Source organism: Pan paniscus, chromosome 9, assembly GCF_029289425.2.
Source record: "Pan paniscus chromosome 9, NHGRI_mPanPan1-v2.0_pri, whole genome shotgun sequence".
NCBI lineage: Eukaryota > Metazoa > Chordata > Mammalia > Primates > Hominidae > Pan > Pan paniscus.
In genome coordinates this window covers 3,266,323-3,284,762 of record NC_073258.2, presented here as the reverse complement: position 1 = coordinate 3,284,762, position 18,440 = coordinate 3,266,323, and the positions used below count along the sequence as shown (strand labels likewise).

General features: G+C 58.6%; 1 protein-coding gene across 4 annotated transcripts in view; it reads left to right on the top strand.

Moving 5' to 3' along the window:
* The window catches only part of CHID1 (chitinase domain containing 1), a 41,682-nt gene extending 25,737 nt beyond the window's left edge, over positions 1 to 15,945 (top strand). For all 4 annotated transcript variants that reach the window (XM_034931890.3, XM_063608012.1, XM_034931889.3 and 1 more), the window contains 5 exons: positions 445 to 546; positions 1,199 to 1,354; positions 15,208 to 15,288; positions 15,544 to 15,586; positions 15,751 to 15,945. In XM_034931890.3, coding sequence (XP_034787781.1) covers positions 445 to 546; positions 1,199 to 1,354; positions 15,208 to 15,288; positions 15,544 to 15,586; positions 15,751 to 15,849 — 481 coding nt within the window. In that variant the 3' untranslated portion in view covers positions 15,850 to 15,945. The remainder of the gene's footprint in view (positions 1 to 444; positions 547 to 1,198; positions 1,355 to 15,207; positions 15,289 to 15,543; positions 15,587 to 15,750) is intronic.
* Positions 15,946 to 18,440: the final 2,495 nt, after the last annotated feature.

Genomic DNA, 18,440 nt, shown 5'->3' with positions numbered 1-18,440 from the left:
CCCAGGAGCTGCTTCTGCCTTCAGGGAGGCTTTGCTGCAGACCCCGGGAGGGGACGCTCCTGGGAGCCTGGATCAGTCACCTCCATCTCAGCAACCCCAGCTCTTGGGAGTGGCCCATCCTCTTGGCCACTCTTCACTGACCTTGCCCCTCCATGGGCAGCCCTGGCCCAGGTCTCCCCGCCATTAGGTCTGTCATTCTCAGCTGTACCCTGGTCTCAGAGAGGCCTCTGGGCCCCCATGACCACATCCCCCTGTGTCTCCCAGCCCCCAGCCTCTGTGGCCCCAACCAAGCTGCAGGCTGTCCCCACCCCAGAAGAACACTTTTCGGGAAAAGTGACCCAAGTCCCCTACAGGCAGCTTGCTCTCACCCCAGCTGAACCGCAGCTGGGGAGGGGCTTCAGGCAGGGCATAGCAGGCTGAGGTGGCTGCACCTGTCTGTTACAGGACCGACCAGCTGGGCATGTTCACGCACAAGGAGTTTGAGCAGCTGGCCCCCGTGCTGGATGGTTTCAGCCTCATGACCTACGACTACTCTACAGCGCATCAGTGAGTGTGGACCTGGGGGGCTCCTGGGCACAGCTGATGCCCTCTTGCCTGTGGTTCTGTGCACAAGGTCACCTGCTGAGCCTGGACGCCCACCTGAGGGAAGCCAGTGGGACTGCACCTGCCCCATGCCCTGTGGTGGTCACGTGGGTGGGGCCCTGCCTCTGGTGGAGCTGGGTCACGGGCAGGGCACAGGCATAGTCCTGCTGCTGCCCGATGCCGCCCTGTCCTCTTTCGCCTGAGCCACACTGTTGTGGGAGGGCCGTGTGACACAGGCGCAGGCAGGGAGACCTCAGGAAGGATGCCCAGAAGGCCTTGTGTCTGCTGACCTCCTTCCCACTGTGTCATGCGGACTCCTGCCTGTGGCTGTGGGGTGGGGGCCGCACATGAGTGCCTGGCCTTGGGTGTGTTGTCCCTCATGGGCCCGCTCTGCTGACAGCCCTTTCTGATGGGTGATCCTGGCCCTGGACATGACGTCCCTCATGGGCCCGCTCTGCTGACAGCCCTTTCTGATGGGTGACTTCTGTTCTTTACAACTCTCTAGAGGTGTCAGCCGCAGCATGGGGAGGATGCACCCCTCAGTGGAGGGCCCCAATGATGGCTCAGGTGCGGGGCCCTCCCTGTTGCTGAAACTCGCTCACCCCTTGCCCTGCAGGCCTGGCCCTAATGCACCCCTGTCCTGGGTTCGAGCCTGCGTCCAGGTCCTGGACCCCAAGTCCAAGTGGCGAAGCAAAATCCTCCTGGGGCTCAACTTCTATGGTATGGACTACGCGACCTCCAAGGATGCCCGTGAGCCTGTTGTCGGGGCCAGGTGAGCCAAGGGCTCTCCCTGCCGTGCTGAAGGTGTCACTGGGTGCGGGTGGGTGTGGGTGTAAGGAGACAGAGTGATGGGGAGGGTCCCGGTCCCCTGGGGCTTGTGCCCCACAGAGTCAGAGATAGGGGCTGGGCCAGGAGCCGGTCCTGCTTGGTGCCCACCCCACCGCAGCCCCCACTGTGGTCACCACCCATGACACCGCCACGTTAGCTGTCCCCACATCTGCGTGAGGCTGGGACTGAGGCTTCCCCCACCTGTCAGCCTTGCCCCACAGCATACGGGCCGGGCCGGGGCCTCCTGGGTTGAATGCTCCTCCTCCTCTCCTCTGCCCGGGAGTAATTTCCTGCTTTGTGTGTTCTTGGTATGCTCTGCGAGTGTGGTTTCTTGTTGGCATTACTTTACTTCATTTCTGGAGGACATCTTTCCTGGCTGTAGAATTCTGGCTGTCGGTTTTTTCACTGGCACCTTAAGCATGTGGCCGCCCTCTCATTCGGACAGCGTTTCACCGCCACCTCTTTCTCCTGCCTGTGTTGCTGTCCTCCCTGCTCGTAGGACTATCTTGTATTTATGGCTGGTTTTGAACAATTTTATTGACATGTCTTCATTTTCCTTTTGCACAGTATTCATGGAGCCTCTTGAGTCTGCATTCGTACTCTTAGCAAATTTGGAAAATTTGGGGCCAAATTCTTCAAATATTTTTTCTGTTTCTTCTCTTCTGTCCTCTCGTTTGGAGACCACAAACACTAGATCCATTGAATTTGTCCCACAGCTCACGAATACACCTTTTACCTTTTGGAATTCTTTTTTTTCTTGAGACGGAGTCTCGCTCTGTTGCCCAGGCTGGAGTGCAGTGGCGCAATCTTGGCTCACTGCAAGCTCCGCCTCCCGGGTTCACACCATTCTCCTGCCTCAGCCTCCCAAGTAGCTGGGACTACAGGCGTCTGCCACCGCGCCCTGCTAATTTTTGTATTTTTAGTAGAGATGGGATTTCACCGCGTTAGCCAGGATGGTCTCGATCTCCTGACCTCATGATCCGCCCACCTCGGCCTCCCAAAGTGCTGGGATTACAGCGGTGAGCCACCACACCGGGCTGGGATTCTTTTTTCTCTGTTTTCTTTTTTTTTTTTTTTTGTGACAGGGTCTCACCCTGACGTCCAGGCTGCAGTGCACTGGTGTGATCATAGCTCACTGCAGCCTCAACCTCCTGGGCTGAAGCCATCCTCCCACCTCAGCCTCGCAAATAGCTGGGACCACAGGTGCATGCCACCATGCCCCGCTAATTTTTGTATTTTTTTGTAGAGACAGGGTTTTGCCATGTTGTCGAGGCTGGTCTCAAATTCCTAGGCTCAAGCGATCCTCCTGCCTCAGCCTCCCAAAGTGCTGGGATGACAGGTGTGAGCCCCGCGCCTGGCCTGGTCATTTCTCTTGCTGTGCCCAACCTGCCATTAATCCCATCCGTCCTGAGCCCGACGTGGTCATTTCTCTCACCACCCAACCTACCGTTAATCTCATCCAGCGCTTTTGTCACCTCATGTGTTGTAATTCAATTTTTTAAATTTTTTATGAGATGGGGGTCTCACTATGTTGCCCAGGCTGGCCTTGAACTCCTGGGCTCAAGCGATCCTCCTGCCTCAGCCTCCCAAAGTGCTGCGATGACAAGCATGAGCCACCAAGCCCAGCCAACATGTTATAATTCTCTAGAGGCTTGCTTGGGGTCCCCTTTACGTCTTCCATGTCTCTACTAAACTTTTGCAGATTGGGATTCAGTTGTAAGAACTGCTGAGTGCCCATGTCTGCTGGTTCTGATATCAGGGTCGGTTTCAGGAGGCTGCTTTTCCTCCTTGTTTGGGGTCCTATTATGCTGCCTTCCTGTGGGCCTGGTACTCTCGGGTTGATGCCTCAGGCATTGCGAATTTTACCATGTTGCGTGCTGGGTGTTTTAGCATTTTTATAAATCATCTTAATCTTTGTTCTGGATGCAGTTGAGTTTCTTAGAAACAGTTTTAGCTGCTCACTTTTCTGGAGAACCTGGTCCTTTTTGTGGAGGCCTTGGCTGTCGTCTTTACGAGTCTTTGCAGGTCCCCCACAGGCCTGCCCTCCGTGAGGGGTGTGTGCGTGTGTCAGCCCAGGCAGGTGAGCTGAGGCCAGGCCATCACCCCTGATTCCTCCTGGTCGGCCGTGGGGAGGGGCAGAGGTAACCTGCTGGATTTGCGGGTCCTGAGGGTGGCAGCAGTGGGTAGAGGAGTATGTTGGGGCAGTGTTCCCTGCCCGGCCTCCAGGGGTGCCCTCCGTGAGCCCCTCCATGGCAGATGGCAGGTGGGCCATGTTGCAAGACCAGGGTCGTGTGTAGTGGTCCCCTTAGGGAGGCTTTCCCCCGACACTCTACGTACACACTCCTCTCTGTCCACATGGCTGGTCCTGGGGTCCAGCACAGGCCTGGGCTCCCGCTGTTCTCTGGCTTCTGGCCCTGGGTGCGCTCTGGGTCGCTGAGCAGGGCCTGACCCTGCTGTGGGGGCGGACACGAGGGGGTGCTGGCTGAGGAGGGCCTGGGGTCAGCCTGGGCATCAGGCGGGGCCAAGAGCCTGGCGTCTTCTCTCCCACGTCTCACCCAGTGAGTCATCGAGAACTCAGCCACACACTGAGACACGCGGGGCTCCGCACGGGCAAGGGCGATGCCCCAGGGCCCCTGGCTAGTTTGGGTCCCCTGTTCCTGCTGAGATGGGGCACGGGTCAGTCACTGGGTGCCAGCTCTCATGTCCCTGCAATGCAGAGTGAGGGGCCTGGCCGCCCTGTCTGCCCAACTGTCTGTTCTTTCAGTTGGGGCTGCTCTGTGCTCCTGTGTGTGCTGCACCCTCCCCCACCATGGCCCTCCTTTGATGCTGGGTATCCCGGGAAGGCTCTGGAAGCACAGCTCGTGTCCCCCACCCTACCACATTCCTGACATGGTGCCTGGTTCTGGGACCTTTGGGTGGAGCCATGTACAGAGCTTGGGCTCCCAGCCCAGGATCCCCTGTGCAAAGCAAGAGGCCTCCCCATGCACCCAGCCCTGCCTCAGCTCCAGCTGTGGGCTCTGCTCACCCAGGCCTTCAGGGAAGGCTCAATTCTGGTTGGGCTTTTGAAAGGGAGACAGGTGTTGGCCTTGAGTCGCCACCGCACTAGTCTTCAAGGGTAACAAAGTACCATAGATGGGGCAGCTGAAATAACAGCTTCGTCTCAGTCCTGGGGGCTGGAGGTGGGAGATGAGATGAAGGTGCCGTCAAGGTGGGGTCGGCTCCTCCCAGGACCTCTCTCCTCGGCTGGTAGATCCCAGGGCCTCTCCTCAGCTTGTAGATAACTGCCTTCTCCATGTGTCCTCACAGGGTCCTGTGTGCACCTGTGTGTGTCCTCTCCCAGGGCCTCTCTCCTTGGCTGGTCAATACTGCCTTCTCCCTGTGTCCTCACAAGGTCCCATGTGTGCCTGAGTCCTCTTCTCCTCTTCTTATAAGACACCAGTCATGTTGCATTACAGCCCACCCTTGTGACATCATTTTAACTTAATCACGTCTTGAAAGACTTCCTCAGTGCAGGCTCAGGCCTGTGGTCCTAGCTACTCAGGAGGCTGAGGCAGGAGGATCACTGGAGCCCAGGAGTTCAAGGCCAGCCTGGGCAACATGGTGAGACCCTAACTCTACAAAAGAAAAAGAATAAGGCGGGCGGATCACAAAGTCAGGAGTTCAAGACCAGCCTGACCAACATAGTGAAACCCCGTCTCTACTAAAAATACAAAAAATTAGTCAGGCGTGACCGGACACTGTGGCTCACGCCTGTAATCCCAGCACTTTGGGAGGCCGAGGTGGGCGGATCACGAGGTCAGGAGATAGAGACCATCCTGGCTAACACGGTGAAACCCCGTCTCTACTAAAAATACAAAAAATTAGCCAGGCGTGGTGGAGGGCACCTGTAGTCCCAGCTATTCAGGAGGCTGAGGCAGGAGAATGGCGTGAACCCTGGAGGCAGAGGTTGCAGTGAGCCCAGATCGCACCACTGCACTCCAGCCTGGGTGACAGAGTGAGACTCCGTCTCAAAAAAAAAAAATTAGCTGGGTGTGGTGGCGGGCTACTCGGGAGGCCTGTAATCCCAGCTACTCGGGAGGCTGAGACAGGAGAATCACTTGGACCCGGGAGGCAGACGTTGCAGTGAGTGGAGATCGCGCCATTGCACTCCAGCCTGGGCAACAGTGCGAGACTCTGTCTCAAATAAAAAAAAAAAAAAGAATAAAAAAGACTATTTCTTCAAATATAGTGCTACTCTGAGGCACTGGGGATTAAGACTTGTGTTAGTTCGTTTTCTGTTGCTTATAACAGAATACCTGAAACTGAGTACTTTATAAAGAAAAGGAATTTTTTTTTTAAAAAAACAGAATTTCACTCTTGTTGCCCAGGCTGGAGTGCAATGGTGCGATCTTGGCTCACCGCATCCTCTGCCTCCTGGGTTCAAGCAATTCTGCCTCAGCCTCCCGAGTAGCTCGAATTACAGGCATGTGCCACCACGGTTTGTTTTGTTTTGTTTTGTTTTGTTTGAGACGGAGTCCCCAGGCTGGAGTGCAGTGGTGTGATCTCAGCTCACGGCAGCCTCCACCTCCTGGGTTCAAGCGATTGTCCTGCCTCAGCCTCCCGAGTAGCTGGGACTACAGGCACGTGCCACCACACCCAGCTAATTTTTATATTTTTAGTAGAGACAGGGTTTTGCTATGTCGGCCAGGCTGGTCTCAAACTCCTGACCTCAAGTGATCCACCTGGCTCAGCTTCCCAAAGTGCTGGGATTACAGGTGTGAGCCTCTGCACCCAGACAGGAGTTTATTTCTTATAGAGGCTGAGAAGTCCAAGGCCCATGGCCAGTTCTGTGAGAGCGTTCTTGCTGGTAGGGACTCCGAAGAGTCCGGAGGTGGTGCAGGGTGTCCGTGGTACAGGGTCTGAGCGAGCTGCCCAGGCCGCCTTCCCCTTCTTAGAAAGCCACAGTCCCATGCCCATGGTCACCCACTGGTCCATTAACCCACTAGTCCATGAATGGATTAATCCGTTCACCAGGGCGGAGCCCTCATGACCCAGTCACCTTCTAAAGGCCCCGCCTCCCCACAGTGCCGCCTTCTAAAGGCCCCGCCTCCCCACAGTGCCGCCTTCTAAATGCCCCGCCTCCCCACAGTGCCGCCTTCTAAAAGCCCCGCCTCCTCAGTGCCACCTTCTAAAGGCCCCGCCTCCCCACAGTGCCGCCTTCTAAAGGCCCCGCCTCCCCACAGTGCCGCCTTCTAAAGGCCCCGCCTCCCCACAGTGCCGCCTTCTAAAGGCCCCGCCTCCCCACAGTGCCGCCTTCTAAAGGCCCCGCCTCCCCACAGTGCCACAGTGCGTATTACATTTCAGTGTGAATTTTGCAGAGAACATTCAAGACATCACACACTTCACCCTGTGGACTTTAGGGGAACAGCTCAGCCCATTATACCATCTGAGGGTGATGAGTTAGGGCTCACTCACTGCACAAGAGCCTGGGTCAGGTCACACAAGGCATCAGTGTGGCTTGGCGCAACAGCTCACACGTGTAATCCCAGCACTTTGTGGGGCCAAGGCAGGAGGATTGCTTGAGCCCAGGGGTTCGAGATCTTCTGTGCAAAATAGACCCCATCATTACAAATAGTTTAAAAACAAATTAGCCGGTATGGTGGTGCACACCTGTGGTCCCAGCCACTCAGGAGGCTGAGGAATGCCTGAGCTGTGGAGGTGGAGACTGCACTGCACTCCAGTCTGGGCTCCAGAGCAAGACCCTGTCTCCAAAACAACCAAAGCCTTCAGCAGCTTCCCCTGGGCAGTTGCACCCACCCATGATTGTTCTGAGAATTGGCTAGGGGGTTTGGGGCCAAGGAATTCTGATTACAAAGGTGTGTATGTGAGCGTGTGGGGGTGTATGCCCTCAGGACCCCCCAGCTTTGCACAAGTTGGGGTCGGTCTGGGTGCACCCAGTCAGGAAAGAAAGGCACTACTTCTGGGTCCTCCCAGCTGAGAAGTCCCCTCATCTGCCCTCCTCGCCCACCCGAAGTGCCCTTGTTAATGACCTCTGGGCCTGAGTGGCACAGAGGAGGGGTGTGGGCACCTGGCAGGCTCCAGCCTGGATGCAGGACCACTGGAGGGGAGCAGGCCATGGGGAGATGTGGGTCTCAGGGGCCCCTAGAGTGCCCGTCCCCACGTCCCATCCTGGGTGGCCAGTAGCTCTTGCCCTGTCTGTCCCTGCCTAGAGACCTTGGCCAGGGCAGCGGCACAGATGCCAGCTCAGCAGGGGCACCTCCCGCAAGGCTGGAATAAATAACCGGCTGCCAAGACTCGCTCACACGTGCATCCTCACAGCTGCCGAGCCGGCCGAGAGAGTGCTGACGCTGCACAGCCATGGCTCCTGCCTCAAGGGTACAGCAGGGAGGGCACGCCCACTCTAGTCCAAGGGGGACACTGGCAAGGATCACAGGCAGAGGCAACCCTGCTTCTGGGAGTGTGATGCCTGACAGCCACCAGTGTCTTCCCTGGGTAGGTTCCTGGCTCTCAACTGTGCCAGAGTCCCGTCTACGAGTGGACGGCACCCCTGCCTCCGCCTGAATGTCTGCGCGGTGGAGGGGCCGTGTTCACAGCTCCTTGGAACATTCTTCCTGACCCTGGCTCTGCCCAGGTGGTGTCCAGCCCCTCCCCGAGCCCCGACCTCCCTCTCAGCTGCACTGTTCATCTGCACCCTGTGGTCCTGCCCTGGACAGGTGTTATTCACTCTGGACACCAAATCCAGCCCAAGGGCTCACTGCCTGCAACGTGCACAGGGTGAGATGGGCCACCCATTGTGGGGTGTCCTGTGGGTCCTCCCTATCTGTTCTAGAAGCTGGGGCTCTTCTCCCTGGCCCTTTCTCGAGGCTTATCTGTCCTTGCACCTGTGCCAGCTCCTGCTGAGCTCTGGCGACATCAGCTCAGACGCCCCTCCTCACCCTCTGTTCTCGCCTTGTGTTGGCACCAAATGTCTGCTTTTCTAGCTGAAATCTCACTTATTAGCTGCGGCCGCCCTAAAGAGCAGACAGCCCCCAGCCTCACATGCCCCCACACACCACGTGCACCGCCAAGCAATGAGGCGCCTGCCACCCACACCAGCCAGTCATCCAGTCCCAGCCTCCTCGCTCCTCCAGCCTATACTGTGTCCTCTGCAGAGTGGAGCCCATGGTTCCTTCATCCTGTCTGTCACCCCCCAGGGGACGTCTGGGAGGCCGGCAGCAGCAGGGATTGAATCTTAGGCACGTGGTCCTCATCACTGCCGTGGCGTCTTTTGCTGCCACGACTCGGTGGACCTAGGCGTTTTCCTCCTCTCTGTCTTGTGAATCTTTTACTGTGAGAATCTTCAAGCATAGAAGTGCATAGAATGGTGTGGCAAGCCCCTCATGGCCACCCCAGGACTTGACTCCCTCGGCCTCATGTGGCGCTAAGAGTTTCAGCAACCCCAGCCCCAATCCCCGGCCTCATGCTCACCGTGTTCTCCTAACACCCCAGCGCTCTCCGATAGCCAGTGACGAGGAGCCAGGTCTTCTCCACGCCCGGGGCCCTCAGTGTCTACAGCTTGTGCCTCTGGGAGCCTTGGCTGACTAGCAGCAGCTCCTGAGCACATCCCCAATGGGGCCAGGTGCAGGGACTGGCTGGCATTACCTGCAGGCCCAGCCACGCCCGCCTCCACGAGAGGGAGACAGTGAGCCTCAGGGCCTCCGGTCAGGACATGGCTGGATCCCACATTTCAGACAGGACAGCCCTGAAGAAGGATGTCCACCCACCGAGGAGGGCTGTCTGGTTGAACTCAAGCTCTGAGAGGCAACTGAAACCTGTGAAGATAGGAGCACCTGGCCTGGGGTTTCAGTGTCTGCAGGGTGGGCTTGGGGAGGGCCAGCCATCAGCTATGTCCTCCCTTCAGGAGGGGGCTGGGCCTGGCATTGGGGGCCTCACCATTGCTCACAGCAGCCCTGGCCTGAGCCTGCAAGCCCCTCCTCCCACCAGCCAGAAGCACCTCCACTCCCTTGGACCTGTTCCTTGGAGCTGGCTGCAGAGCCCTGTGGGGGCTCCTGAGGGGTCCTAGGAAGGGGTTCTCTCGACACACACTCCTGAGGCCAGAGCCGGGCCTCATGCACTTTTCCCTGCAGGAAGCTGTGCACCACCAGGCTTGTCTTCTGCCTGCTGCCTCCAGGACAGGGAATCGTTTTCTAATGGTGGCTCAGGGCGGCTCACAGCATACCATGACTGCTATACCTTTGGAGCCAGGACAGCCCTAGCAGCCGGTGGGTCAAGTCCAAGGGGTGCTGCATGTGGTGACTCACGCCTGTAATCGTTACAGCCTGGGAGGCCGAGGGGGGAGGATCACATGAGGCCAGGAGTTTGAAACCAGCTTGGGTCACAGAGCAAGACCCCCATCTCTACAAAAATGTTAAAAGTTAGCAGTGTGTGGTGTTGCACACCTGTAGTCCCGGCCACTCAGGAGGCTGAGGAGGGAGGATCGCTTGAGCCTTGGAGGTCCAGGCTGCAGTGCACTATGATCGCACCATTGCATTCCAGTCTTCGTGACAGAACAAGACCCTATCTTTTTGTTTTGGAGATGGAGTTTCACTCTTGTCGCCCAGTCTGGAGTGCAGTGGCTTGATTTCAGCTCACTGTAGCCTCCACCTCCCAGGTTCAAGTGATTCTCTTGCCTCAGCCTCCCAAGTAGCTGGGACTACAGGTGTGTGCCACCATGCCTGGCTAATTTTTTGTATTTTTAGTAGAGACGGGGTTTCACCATGTTGGCCATGCTGGTCTGGAACTCCTGACTTCAGGTGATCCACCTGCCTTGGCCTCCCAAGGTGCTGAGATTACAGGCATGAGCCACTGAGCCCAGTGACCCTATCTCAAAGAAAGAAAAAAATTAAGTCTGGGGAGAGGCAGCCACCCAACTTGGGTTCTGGGTGTGGCCAGGAAGGGTCTGGAGGCTCCGTCACCATATCTGGTAACTGCGTCCTCAGGTGCCAGCTGTAGCACAGGTGCACGCCTGGAGACAGGCGAGACACAGGTGCATAGCTCCTGGCCCCAGCTGTGGTACAGGTACACACAGGCACACACCTGGAGGCAGACGAGACACAGGTGCATAGCTCCTGCTCCCCTCCCGTCCCGTGTCTCCCCATCCCACCTGGCCCGGAGTTCTCATACTTTGCCTTGCTGAGATCCTGGGGCCACCTCCCCAGGCTCCTTCCTTGCTCAGCCGAGGCTGGCTCTGCACATGGAGTCAAGGTGTCCTGGAACATCTGGTCAGATGCTCTTGTCAGCCCTCTGCATCTCAGGAGGCTGCCTGGGCAGACGCAAGGAGAGAGGCCCCCACCAGCCTCTGATGCTGGCCTCCCCCGAGGCTTCCCATGAGCTGGCCTCCACTCAGGGGCCAAAAGAGGGACGCCCTTCTTGGTGGGTGACCAGGGCTCCCGCCAGCCACTGGGCCAAGGCTGTAGGGTTGGGCCCGGAGCTGCTCAGGGCAGTGGAGAAACATGGCCCACTGCCCTCCCAGGAGTCACGAGCCCAGGCTTTCAGGCCGGCATGACAGCAGCAGTGTGTCCATGTGGGCCAGCCCTCCAAGGGCCTCTTTGGTTGGCAGGGTGGAGGGATTGCTCAGACTTGGCTATTCTGGGGGGTCGGTACCCCTGCTCCACCCGGGCCACAGCACAGAGTGTAGGCGAGGTATTGGGTATTGGGAGTTCCCTCCTCCACCCGCCAGTGCCACCTCCCTCTCTCCCTCCCTCTGATAGGCATCTTTTTTTTCTTTTTTTTTTTTTTTTTTTTTTGAGACGGAATCTCACTCTGTCACCCAGGCTGGAGTGCAGTGGCACAATCTCAGCTCACTGCAACCCTCCGCCTCCCAGGTTCAAACAATTCTCCTGCTTCAGCCTCCCAAGTAGCTGGGATTACAGGTACCTACCACCATGCCCGGCTAATTTTTGTATTTTTAGTAGAGATGGGGTTTCACCACGTTGGCCAGGCTGGTCTTGGAACTCCTGACCTCAGGTGATCCGCCCGCCTCAACCTCCCAAAGTGCTGGGATTACAGGCGTGAGCCACCGCACCCGGCCCCCTCTGTTTTTAATCCTTGCGTTTTAGACCTTGGCAAAGTCCCCAGGCTTTGGAGCAAGCCTCTCATCCCACTTATTTTGGTTTTCTGCAGCCCTTTCTCCAAAAGTTTCCAAGCTGGTCTCCGTGGGGTGACGCCCCCCACACACACACACATCAGGAGGTCCAAGAACATCTTTCTCACACTTGATCTGCTTTCTTCCTAGAAACGCGTCGAACCTCTGTCCCTGGTCCTCCTAAATTCCTCTGTGGTGCGTCTCGGTGTGTTTTGTGTGTATATCCTGTTTGGCTTTCCTTGACCCTTTCCATTTGAGGCCTTGCAACTTTTTTTGAGGTTGGATAAAATTCACATACCATAAAATGCACCATTTCAAAGTGGCATTTAATATGCTTACAGAATTGTACAACCCTCATTACTGCTCCCCAAAAAAAGAAGCCCTGTGCCTTTTAGCAGTTGTGCCCTCTTTCTCTGCCCTAGCTTGTGCCCACCTCCAGCCCACCGTCTCTGTAGGTTTGTCTGTTCTGGATGTTTCTGTGAGGCCGAGCTGTCCGTGTTCATTGAGTCCTTATTCCTTACATCCTCCCCGTCCATGTGCTTGTCCCTCCCTTGGGCTCCTGCAGTGCTCCCTGCACCCACTCTCGGACTTTCACCTTCCCCTGCCTTCTCTGTGGCCCTTCCTTCCTCCCAGGCAGGCCCCTCGCTCGCTCCCCACTCACTGTGGCTGGTGCCTGCTGCCCAAAAGACCTGTGTGGCCCTTGTTCCTCCTGGGAGCCTGGCCCCCTGGTGTGCTTGTCCATCACACCAGCCATGCTCCTTGGGGTCTTGTAAGCCCTCAAGGGGGTCCCAGTTACCAGCCTGGATGGCCACTCAGGCCCCCCAAGGACCCAGCCCCTGTGTGTGTCTGTGGCCCTCTGAGGACTGTCCTCCCTCTGCTGTGGGCCTGGACTCCCTCTGCTGTGCCTGCAGCTGCCCGTCCTCACTCAGCCCCGCGCCTATACCGGGTGGCCCCACCTTCCCTCCCCAGGAGTGACTCTCAGACCCTCCCTGGGCTTTTGGGAGCTGGGCACACACCCCCACCCAGCACCTGGGCTCCAGCTTCTCCTCGTCCCCAGGGCCTGCTTGGGAGTAGCGATTCCTGGGGTTGGGGTCCCTGACAGCGCCCTGGTCATGGCTGCCCCCACAGCGTGGTCACCACCCACTCGCCAAACCACCAGGTTGGGGCTCCTGAGTGGGAGGCACCCAGTGCTCTCAGGGGTCCTGGCCACCCCCAGCCTCACCTCCTCCTGGAGGCAGCAGATTTTGAGCAGTGACCACAGAGGCCCCCCAGGAGGAGGAGTGTGTGGCGTGGCCAGAGCTCCCCACAGCCCGAGGGCCAACCCTGCCCTGAGGTATCTGCCCACGACCCTGCACATCCCATTCTTCTCACAGAGCCACCCAGCAGATATTGAGGGGGGACGCTGCAAATTACACCAACAACACCTTGAGTGGTGTTTCAGTTAAGGATAATGCAGTAATTTTAGAGCTGTCTGATGGGGTTGTGGCTATGCTGGCAGCCTCCATGACGTTGCCTGGTCTGGAGGGGCTTCTGGAAGGACCATGTTTGCATGTGGCCATTGAGGGGCCTGGCCCAGCCACAGGAGGGCAGGGGTCCAGCAGTGCTTTTCCAGGCCTGGGATGGCTGGAGCTGCCAGCCACTGCTGCCATCCCATTACCAGAGTCTAGGGGGACTGGGTGCGGTGGCTCACGCCTGTAATCCTAACACTTTGGGAGGCCGAGGCAGGCAGATCACTTGAGGTCAGGAGTTCAAGACCAGCATGACTAACATGGAGAAACTCCATCTCTACTAAAAATACAAAAACCAGCTGGGCGTGGTGGCGGGTGGCTGTGATCCTAGCTACTTGGGAGGCAGAGGTGGGAGAATTGCTTGAACCCAGGAGGCGGAGGTTACAGTGAGCCAAGATCATGCCACTGCACTCCAGCCTGAGTGACAGCGAGACTTTGTCTCAAAAAAACAGAAACAGGCGTCTAAGGGAAACTGTCTGGGTTGGGGAGGCTGCCCGAATGCTGTTTCCCACCCTCCCTGCCATGTGTCTGCTGGGGTCTGATGTCTGCAGAGCAGCCTCCATGCCCCAAAAGGCCAGAGCTACCCGATGGGGTCTGGCACTTTGTCGAGCACTGCTGGGCGGGTGGCAGCTGCTCCCATTCACAGCTCTGAAGTGACATGTGCCCTAGTCTGGAAGAGGCTCCCAGTGTCAAGGGGACTCTGCCCTGCTCAGGAGAACAGCAGCCTTTCCCGTTTGGGAGCCTCAAACATCCCACCACTCCTGGGCAGGAGCAGAAAGGTGGCTCGAGGTGCGGTCCTGTGGCCATTTCTCACTTGGATAAACTCTGCACTGTCCATCCGTGACCCCTTAGGATCCTGCAGATGTCATGCCACACGGCCCAGGTCCCTGCGCCCCTGCAGTTGCCTACTGCCTGTCCTCCCCTCCCACATGGCGCCCGGGCTGTAGGCCCCACGCCAGGCCTCCTCCCTGAGGCTGCAGCCCCAGGCACGTGGGGGGCACTGTCCTCACGCAGCAGGCACTGGTCATGTTCCATTGTCAGCTGCCTCCACCTGCACAGACTCCTGTCTGTGGAGACCAGAAGCTTCCAGAACCATCTGTCGGTGCTGCTGGTGGCTGTGGCCCATAGTGTTCTGGAACCACCTGCCCTGGTCCCAAATGTGCAGTGTGAGATGCGCACACACTCAGGGCCCCGTGACCTGGAAGCCGCAGTCGTGTCCCCAGCACCTTGGGAATGAGCCTGTCCTCTGTGTGAAGGAGGGGGTGGTTCTCAAACCACTGACTCTTGGTGCTCAGGAGGGGCCTGCTGCAGTCCTGGGCATGGGGTGGTCATTGTTCAAGACTGAGGCAGACTCAGTCTTTGAAAGGGTGCAGAGGCCAGGCGCGGTGGCTCACGCCTGTAATCCCAGCACTTTGGGAGGCCAAGGCGGACAGATCACGAGGTCAGGAGTTCGAGACCAGCCTGGCCAATATGGTGAAACCACATCTCTACTAAAAAATAACAAAAATTAGTCAGGCATGGTGATGCGTGCCTGTAGTCCCAGCTACTCAGGAGGCTGAGGCAGAAGAATCACCTGAATCTGGGAGGCAGAGGTTGCAGTGAACCAAGATCGCACGACTGTACACCAGCCTGGGCGACAGAGCGAGACTCCGTCTCAAAAAAAAAAAAAAAAAAAAAGGTGCAGAAACCACTGCCCCGGGCAGCCATCCCCAGTACAAGGCACTGCCCACCCAGTACGAGGCACTGCCCATCAGTCCAGGGCCAGCAGTGGGGCCAGGGCAGCCTGAGGCCTGTCTGGTTAGCCCCTCACCTGGGGTCTGGACAGAGTGAGGAGCCCTGTCCAGCAGCCGCTGCGCGGCCTGAGGGCCACCCTCAGGGTCAGGCAGTTTCAGGCCCCGTGTCACTCTCCAGGCCACTGAAAGGACTCGGCGGGGTGGCTTCTTCCGAGGAAGCTCCTGAAGATGTTTTTCCTGAGGTTTCCTCTAATACAGGGTTCACAGGGCCTGGGGCTCTGGCCACCCCACCAGGTGTTGTCCCCCAGACCACTGGGGACAGTGGCTGCCCCGAGTGGCCCTGCCCCTGCTGAGAGCCACAGCCTTTGGGGGTACAGGGTGGGGCTGTGGGGGAGCTGGGTGGGCTCCCAAATCCATATCCTGGTCTCCCCAGGTACATCCAGACACTGAAGGACCACAGGCCCCGGATGGTGTGGGACACCCAGGCCTCAGAGCACTTCTTCGAGTACAAGAAGTGAGTGTTTTGAAGTGCGTGGCCCACCTCGGCCTTGTGTGCAGGGAGGGGCCCTGGGGGTGGAGATGAGGGAGCAGCAGGGCCCAGGGGGTCTCAGGGTCGCGAGCTCACTTGCTGCTCCCGGCCCTGGAGCACAGCTGGACAGCAGGTGGCCACCTGGTGGGTGGGAGGAGTACAGGCCGTGGACCTTGGCTGTGAGGGGAGGAGGCCTGGAACCAGCAGGGCGGATGGGCTGACGGTCCCTTTGTCTTGCAGGAGCCGCAGTGGGAGGCACGTCGTCTTCTACCCAACCCTGAAGGTGCGTGTGCTGCCAGCCATGGGACCGGGGGAGGGGTGGGCCATGCGACAGCACAGCAGGCACTGGCCTGGGGTCTAGGCGGTGCTGCCCCTCGGCCTGGAGGACATCCCTGGGTGTTGGGGGGACAGGCCCCAGCAGGTGCTCACACCTCCATCTGTGCCCAGTCCCTGCAGGTGCGGCTGGAGCTGGCCCGGGAGCTGGGCGTTGGGGTCTCTATCTGGGAGCTGGGCCAGGGCCTGGACTACTTCTACGACCTGCTGTAGGTGGGCATTGCGGCCTCCGCGGTGGACGTGTTCTTTTCTAAGCCATGGAGTGAGTGAGCAGGTGTGAAATACAGGCCTCCACTCCGTTTGCTGTGACGGGTCTGCTGCAGTCCTCAGTCGGGGGTCCTGGGCACCATGTGACTCCCCATCCTCCCATGAGGGGTCCCTGCCCTGCATGAGTCCTAGCTGGGGGACACCCTGAGAACTCGAGCCCCTCCCACCCGGGCATCCGCTGGCTGCCTCCTGTCAGCTGGGCAGGCGGGACCCACAGTACCTGCCCCACCAGGACAGCCTGGCTCAGGCCTTTCTGGGCTGCTTCTCACATCCTGGGCTGGATGTGGGTTTGGAAGCTCTGGAACCATCCCGGACTCGCCCACTCCTGGACTCGAGGGCCCTCGCAGGGACAGCTCTGCCCAGCATCACCCCAGGGCCTGGCAGTGATAGAGCTGAGAGCTCCACCCCCACATACCTGCCACCCACCTGGCCAGCCACAGCACGTGTGTCACCTGCAGAGAGCCACCCAGACGTCCCCACCGAGTCCAGCACGGCAAGGGTGCAGGGGCTGCCCTGGAAATGGGCTCAGAGGAGCCTGGCCCACCCTCTTGAAACTGGTCCTGGACCTTGGCTCAGCTCTGCCGCCTCAGGTAGCACGACCCCCAGGCCAGCCTGGACACATCAGGGAGCATGGTGAGGGGCAACGGCAGGACCCGTGGGCCATATCGGGACAGGCATTTCCAGCGAGGGGTGGGGCAGAGGACATGTGGCTGGCAGGCTACACCCACCCTGCCATGCAGCGGTGTCCAGACTCTGGGGAGGCCCTGGGGAATTTGGAGGCATCATGAGCCAAGGCCTGGTGGCCCTCGTTCCCCTGCCCCTCATCACTATCCTGTCCTTGGCTGGCCGTGAGGACTCCCCTCCTCACCACTGGGGCCCACAGGGCTGAGGTGGGCAGTAGAGGGCATAGGTGGGTACATGTCCCGGGCAAGGTCTCTCGGGGGGACAGAAGTGAGTCCAGGGAGTGGGTGGGCCTGGGCGTCCCTCACTGAGAATGCCCTGGGGTGAGGACGGTGAGGACAGGGTGGGCACTGGGTTCTGGTTTAGAGTCAGTAATGTTAGGGCGCAGTGGGCAGGGGGTCAGGACACCTCCAGCCAGTGGTGAGGAAGCATGGTGGGGTCTCCTCCACAGGACGGGAGCTGGGGAGGGGGTCCTGGGTCGGACCCAAGGCACCCACACTTGAGAAAGGCTCCGCCTGGACGTCAGGGAGGCCTGCGAGCTGCCACAGTGCAGGTGCAGCCGTTCCCACCGCCTTGCTGCTGCTTGACATGGGCATAGGAGATACAAGTGGTGTGTGCGGCGGTTCATGCCTGTAATCCCAGTACTTTGGAAAGCCGTGGCGGGAGGAACGCTGGGCAACATGGTGAAACCCCGTCTCTACCCCCTAAAAATAGAAAAATTAGCAAGACGTGGTGGCGTGTGCCTGTACTCCTGGCTACTCAGGAGGCTGAGATGGGAGGATCGCTTGATGAGGTTGAGGCTGCAGTGAGCTGTGACCGACTGCACTCCAAAAACCTTGTCTGAAAAAACACAAGCTGCCACTGGCTTTGGGGCACTGACCTTGTCTCCCCAGAGGTGCTGACACTAACATTCAAGTGGTTCTCGGGGGTCCTGTGGCTTCCGTTGGAGTGAGGGTGGGGGACACGCAGGTCTGGGAGGGTGGTGTGGGCCTGGAGCTAGGCATTGCCAGATCAGCATTGGGTGGAGGCAGGGGTGGGGATGCCACACAGGATGGGATGTCTAGAGCGGGCTGTGTCTCCCGGGGGGATGGGCAGAGGGTGGGGCAGGAATTAGCTGGAAATGAGATTGTGGGGTGCAGTTTGGGGATCAGATGCCCCAACCTGAACTGACCGTCATCCCTGTGGCCAGGGTCCCCACACAACCCTCACCCCTGGCTGTGAGAATCCTGAGGCACCTTGATGCATTTTTTTTCATGCCCTGTGACAGGTGCTTTGTGCTGCCAGCTCACTTAAAGGGGCAGAGTTCTAGGAACAAAATAGGGGAAAAGCACAGCCCCGCCTCGACAGCAGGCCCCAGGGTAGGGGGTGATGTGGAGGGAGGCCCGCCTCAGGAGGAGCCCCCGGGGTGAGGGTTTTTGGGCAGAGGAGCCCCACCTCCGGAGGAAGCCCCCGGGGTGGGGGGTGAAGCAGAGGCAGGCCACCCCTAGCAAAGGCTGGCAGTTCAGGGACAGCCCCCCAGGGGCCTTGGCACTTTTATTTTTTATTACTTTTTTTTTTTTTTTTTTTGATATGGACTCTTCCTGTGTCATCCAGGCTAGAGTGCAGTGGTGCGATCTCGGCTCATTGCAATCTCCGTCTCCTGGAATCAATCAAGCGATTCTCCTGCCTCAGCCTCCCAAGTAGCTGGAATTACAGGCGCCCGCCACCACGCCCGGCTAATTTTTGTATTTTTAGTAGAGACAGGGTTTCACCATGTTGGCCAGGCTGGTCTCAAACTCCTGACCTCAGGTTATCCACCCACTTTGGCCTCCCAAAGCCAAAGGGATTACAGGTGTGAGTCACTGCACCCGGCCTCG